At 40.4% G+C, this 6275-nt stretch overlaps 1 protein-coding gene across 1 annotated transcript; it reads right to left on the bottom strand.

The window, feature by feature from the left end:
• Positions 1-2081: 2081 nt before the first annotated feature.
• Positions 2082-5876, bottom strand: LOC128353104 (protein mono-ADP-ribosyltransferase TIPARP-like). The gene is made up of 5 exons (XM_053313792.1): positions 5014-5876; positions 4749-4914; positions 4367-4554; positions 3102-3371; positions 2082-2529 (listed from the first exon to the last, which is right to left on the bottom strand). The coding sequence occupies exons 1-5, from the start codon at positions 5874-5876 to the stop codon at positions 2082-2084; spliced, it is 1935 nt and encodes a 644-aa protein (XP_053169767.1).
• Between the last annotated feature and the right edge of the window lie 399 nt (positions 5877-6275).

The raw sequence follows: 6275 nt of genomic DNA, 5'->3' as shown, positions 1-6275 counted from the left end.
TCATGTATTTTCCTTTGTTTCAGTTGCCTTTAAATTTGATTTCACAGTGTTTTTTTTTTTGCCATGCTAGTGGCGCGGCTTTTATGGCAATGAGTCTGTCAGTCCAACACATTTATCCAGGCTGCAGTATTTGATGGATGACTGTGGGGATTTTTGGTACTGACGTCCTCTGTCCCCCCTGCAGCTGAGATTATACGAGCCAGACACCCGAGGCTGATGAAATGCAGCTTGGACTGATGAGTCAAACCTGACAATGTAGAGTTGAGCCTGACAAACGGAGTCTGAGATTTCACTTTGCAGATCATAAACCATTTTGAATAATAACCAAACTGCATGGCTTTTCCTCTGGCGCCACCTTCAGGCCAAACTGTAGACTTCCTTTTTCTACCCTGCTTTAGTAACAAGGCAGAAAGCAAAGTGGTTGTACTGTTTCTCCCCCGCTAGCATGGCTGCAGATTTAAAGTCTTGTTTACATCTTTGAACGTGGCAGTACGGCTTAATCTGCCATCTACTTCTAATTTCAGTCTTTATTATCATGTTATCATCACTCCTTTTTGTTTTTCAGGTGTGGAAGGTGCATTATTCAAAAAAAAAAAAAAAGAGGTCTGTCTTACGTTTATTGTGTTTTTGTGAATAAGTGTCATTTTTATCTTGTGACTGTGATTTTTCTTTGTTTTAGCAAAGTTGGATTATCATGGAGAGAAAAAAAAAGAAAAAGCAGAATTGCACATTTAATGAACAGATATACATACTGTATATAAAATACAATGTAATGCCTTCTTCTTTATTTCATTTAATCTAGCCGTCTTTAAGCATAAAATACTAAAAGTTAATGGCGACACAAACACAGATGTCATCCGAGAAGACTGTTTGTTCTCATGTAGGAAATCTACTGTGTCTACACTGATTGAACAAGATACAGTATATGTGACGTTTTGTACTGAGTAGAGAAAGAGTCGGACCTTATTTTAAACACTCCACATCATGTTGGCCTGCCTTCTGTAACTGCCTGTGTCTTCTCTTTTCAATTGTGAGGGAAACTTAAGGGAAATTAATAAGGGATAATGGCCTTTTATGTGGCTCATCATTAAATGTCCCTAATATTTTTTTTAAGTGTACTGTATGCATGTGATGAAAATGTATAGTACATACAACCAGCAGTGAATTATTTTGAGAGGCAGTCATTTTAATACAACCTAATCTGGATCCTTCACTCATAAGTCTTCAGTGGGATATTCTGTATCAAGATGGGTTTTCAGGGGTAGACTGAACTTAAACTGTTATCTCAGTAAGCAACATGCAAACTATAAATATCTTGTATACTATACTTTCAAAGAAATCAATGTTACAAATAATCAAAAATAACTGTGTGCCAGCAGTTTAAAAGTTTTTTGTCATTTTGTACTCAGACATTATGAAGAAAGTGTGAAATGGGAGTTTTGAAGAGAGAGAGAGAGAGAGAGGAGAAAAAAAAAGTTTATAGAAAAATATTTTGGAATTTGTATACTTTTATTACAAGAGACTTTGGTGAAACACATTCCAGTCAAGGCAGCATTTTAACAGGGTGAAAAATATCAATGGATGATCAAACGTGTGAATCATGTTAATATACTGAGAGATTAATGTATTCAACAAACTGTTTATTTTCCTAAACATGACCAATGTCAACTTGATTCAGAGCAAAACAAAAGTACTTATTTCCATCCATGTAAAACATTTAAATAACCAAAATAAAAACTGTTTTTTTTTTTTTTTGTGGAACTTGTTTTTTTATTTAACTTTTTTGGCACAGTACATATAATAGAAATCAAATAAAATACTACTAAAACCTTCATCTTTGGTACTGTGTGAAAATAAAATGCTTCATGTTTTTATAATGCACACATTTGAACATTTTAACTGTCTGTTCATGTTGTCAAGTAGAACTTCATCGCATATGATCGAAACTTTGAGTATTTAATGTAAGAAAATTGAAACTTTGCTGTAACAAACATTTGATAAATTGATTGAATATTGTAGGTCATATTATAACTTGACACACTGAACACTGTAACTCGCCCGTTATCAACAGCTGTACTTCATTAAATATCGATCTCCATGGGCAGGTCTTTGTACTTGATAAGGTAGTAGGGGTAACACTGGCAGCTATCAAAAACTACAAACATGGTGGGGTTGTTCATGACGTCCACACAGCTATCGTAGGGACGGTACTGTCTTATCTTGGAGTTGAGGGGCGGTGGGCGGCGGTAGTCTTTCCTTCCCAAACACATCTTCCCCACCAGGACTTTGGCCAGGAACATGTGGCGAATGTCATCTCGCCCCACCTTGGCCGAGTAGTCGTTGGACACGGAGGCGGTGGTGGCGAAGTAGGAGCCGTAACCGTAGGATGTGCCGTTGACGCCGGCCACGCGGGGGTCGAAGTTGTTGTGGCAGATTGCCTCTGAGGCCTCTTTGGTTGTTCCGTGGAACAGATGTCTCTCCAGAGGCTCCTTAGACCTGAAGTGCTGCTTCTGCATGTGTGCCTTGTGCCTGTAATGGCAACGCAAATGTTTTAATGCATATTAGGATGCAACATTGCTGACCCTTCTCATCTTTATTTCACTTAAAAGTAGAAACTAGGACTAATATTTATCTCTGATCAGACTACTGCCAGTATTTTGCTGATCTTTAAAATATTGTTAAACATTCAGCCTTTCATTTATCAAACAAAAATGGAAAATATTAACTCTCAATTGTAAAGATTTTCTATTTTCTCTGTTGTGTAACACTGTAAATGAAATATGATTTGGTTTTTGACTGTTGTATGATGTCACAATTCCTTCTGAGGAACTGTGATTGGCTTTTTTCACAATATCCGGACATCTTACAGATTAATTGGTTGTGACAATGATGTTAATTTTGGAGCCCTAGATATACAGGTGCTTTTTTTAAATGCTAATTAAAGTATATCACTCACTAACAATACATTGGCTATGCTTACTTACAAAGAAAGCTTGTTTTTCTGTCACTCTAATCTTTTAGACATAACGTTTATCTTATGCATCCAACGTTAAATATGAACTTTATAGTTTTTAGACAAGAGACATAAACAACAGCTCAACCTTTGGTACTTGTCCCAGTGGAGGATATTCTGGACCTGCTGGATGCTGATGATGTCCATGTCGGTGGCGTGCAGGCTCTCATAGAAAAGGTTTTGGACAGTGTGGTAGGCCTGTGTGCCAGCCGGAACATCTACCAGGCTGTAGTCCTGCTCTGAGGCAAGACCCCACACCGGAGGGTACCAGGAACTGAACTCCTCCAGAGGGTCCACGCTGAAGTTGGCCCCAGAGGGATCAGCAGCAGGCTGGATGGAGTCCGTCTCAATTCCTGTCCTGGGTGTGGAGAGTGAAAGTAGGAAGAGAAAGGCAGGATATTAATGTGATGAAGAAGAGATATGCAAACGTTTCAAAGGACCTTTCTTTCTAATTGATTGCTTGTAGTAAACATCTGTGCAGTTAATGAGTGAACATGTTTGTATCATAAAGCCAAAACTGCTTTTTCCCAGATTGGATCCAGAGTAGAATAGTGTAACACATTCAGCTGTTTAATTTAGCCATTTATACACCACACAGTAACAAGTATTCACTCATTCAAGGGCTAATCCAAGCAGAACAAGCATGTCTTAATAACTGGCACAATGAGCTTTTACATATCTGTATACAGAAGCCATGAGGTCAAATTATAGTAATGACCAGCCTGTATGTGTCTGTATTCTTGTATTCGTCATTTGTTTTGTTTCTTGGGATTATTATGCGAGGTAAAATGCTGTTTTTGGGGTGTCTGGTTTTTGTTGTATCAGGCTTCTTGTTGGATAAGGAGCAGGCAGACTGGACTCTCCTGGCTTCTGCTGTGCAAGAAGTCTGAAGCAGGACCTACACTCGTACTTTTTAGGTTTTTCCTTTTTGGTGATATTAGTCAGTGTTTGATTTATTTATCCTTTTCTTTTTTTTCCCTTTTCTTTTTTAAATATATACCTTTGTGGCATTTTAAATCTTACCAACATAGTCATATTTGTGTTTTTAGATTGTCTTCGTGTATCTGAATATTGAGGTACTGGCTTGCAGGTGGACATTAGAGGAAAGTGGGATGAGTTCAACACTTGTAACCCCAATGCAGTCCTTTAATTTTAAAATCAATCAATCAATCAACGTTTAAGTATATCCTGCTTTCTCTAAGAAATCCCATTTTTTGTATTCAAAAGTTTTGATCCTTGTTGCTTTCAGAGCAGTTTGTGGACTGTCACTACTCTTAAAAATACGTGTGCTTGACTTCTCAAGCAAATAAAACAAAGACAAGAAATACAGAGAGGAAGAGGCAGGATACCGACTTCAGGTAAGGCTGCATGGAATCAGGTGAGCGGTAGACGGGTCTGCATCGAATTGCTCTCTGGTAACCAGTGGTAACGTTGGCTTGGGTCATTACGGTGAAGTCTACTCTGTATTCCTGTTGGCCGATATGGAAGACACACTCTGACTCCTTCTCACCCATCTTCTCGAGCAGCAAGGCAGACGTGTCCTGAAAAAGAGACGGATCAATCAGTGGACTAGCAGCTGCAGTTAAATGGCACCTTGAGTGGGTGCAATTTTACCACAAAAGAGATAAAACTGGAACAGAAGAGCAGAGAAAGGGGTATTAAATTGTACAGACATGATAAAGGGAATGAAAAGTATAAAAAAGGCAATCAAAAAACAGAAAGAAGGAGTATTAACCTGGTCGTACTCTTCCCAGCCAAAGTCCCACCAGTAGAGTTTCCATTTGGTGGGAAAGTAAGGGTTAATACTGAGACTATCAGAGTTAGACAGTCGTCTAGCACTCTCATATTTATAGGTGCCGTCCACGGCCATTGACTCGAAGCCCAGCATGTAGCGGTCGTTTCTGAAGGGAATATTGGACAAAACATGATTGTGAGATTACAAATTAAACCCATTTACAACATATCAGATGAGAGAGCATTAGTCGTACCCGCTTACTCACCCGTCCTTAATTTTAACATACTCGTGGTTGACATTGCAGTAGATCCTCTCAAGTAAGACCTGAGAGCAAAGGCTGATGTCGATCCACTGGTGGCTGACAACGCACCACAGCTGCCAGTGAAAGGGATAGGGAGTGTGGTGCATGTTGCAAGTTTCCCCTGCCTGACACACACTTAAGAGGAAACTGTCGCAGATGTTGATGTCAGATGAGCTCTTCGTGTGAAACGGAGAGCGGATAGATGGCGGTTCGGCCTTCACTTGAGGCTTGGCATTGGTGGCTTTTGGGGCTTGGCATTGGTGGATCATGGGAAAAACCCCCTTGATCGCAGGGGTGACGGGGTTGGGAGCAGGAGGAGACTGGGTGATGATGAGAGGCAGGGAGGCAATGAATGAGTTAGCTGGGTTTGGAGCTATGTTTTGAGGCTCACTTGAAGCGCTCAGAAGGACCTGGGAGGGGTTTTGGGGGAAGGTGAGCAGGACACGGGGTGTTTTCTGAGAGGCACCATGCCGCTGAGCAATAGACTGGATGACCATCGCTGAATAGGGGTACCCGACCACGGAAGGAGTCTTAGAGGTCTTTGTGCGCTCGCTTTTCCTGGTAGCTGCAGTCTTCCTTTGCTTTGGGGTCGCAGGGGTGAAATGGAGACCGATGCTGTAGGGGTTGACGGTCCAGGTGATGGCCACCTGCTGGGACCTCATGGCCTCCCACACGGGGAGGCTGGTGTTGGTGTCAGGGGGGATTTCCAGGAGGAGAAGAGATGGGCTCAGCAAGGTTACTTTGGACGATTTGGACTGTTGCTCTAACGCTGAAACATCTGCTGACAACTTTGGCTTCTTTTCTCTGCTACATGAAACGTCTGTCATCTTGGCCTTCCTGCGAAAATCAGTACTTTTGTTAATATGAATAGTTTTAGTAAATTGTCTCCAAGGTCACGGTAGCTCGGACTCAGGCTAATATTATATATCAGCTTGTAGTGGTTGTCATATTGGGCTGAAAAAATGGTCAGATATTAGGAATGGAAAGAGTTGTGTGAGTGCCAAAAATACTTCATTTATTGAAAAAAGGAAGAGAGATAATTCACTTTGTAACCTTTCTGAGCTATGAGTATTTGAACCCTAACCCTTTTTACAGTCATGCCCTATGAGCTTTTTTTGATTAGGTTGAAAATTGTGAAAAACAGGAAGATTTTAATCTCATGACTGCTCTGTATGTTCATATAAAACAGCATTTTCTAAACAAAACCACATTTTGCTCTTATTTCC

This window comes from Scomber japonicus, chromosome 23, assembly GCF_027409825.1.
Source record: "Scomber japonicus isolate fScoJap1 chromosome 23, fScoJap1.pri, whole genome shotgun sequence".
NCBI classification, from domain to species: Eukaryota; Metazoa; Chordata; class Actinopteri; order Scombriformes; family Scombridae; genus Scomber; species Scomber japonicus.
The sequence above is the reverse complement of the archived record's forward strand: the minus strand, read 5'-3'. Positions and strand labels throughout refer to the sequence as shown.

Coding starts and splice junctions, on each gene's coding strand:
- LOC128353104 (XM_053313792.1), bottom strand. CDS start 5,876: ATGACAGACGTTTCATGTAGCAGAGAAAAGAAGCCAAAGTTGTCAGCA. Junction 4,555..4,748: donor GCTGGGAAGAGTACGACCAG/GTTAATACTCCT, acceptor TCTCTTTTTCAG/GACACGTCTGCCTTGCTGCT. Junction 2,530..3,101: donor CACTGGGACAAGTACCAAAG/GTTGAGCTGTTG, acceptor TTGCCATTACAG/GCACAAGGCACACATGCAGA.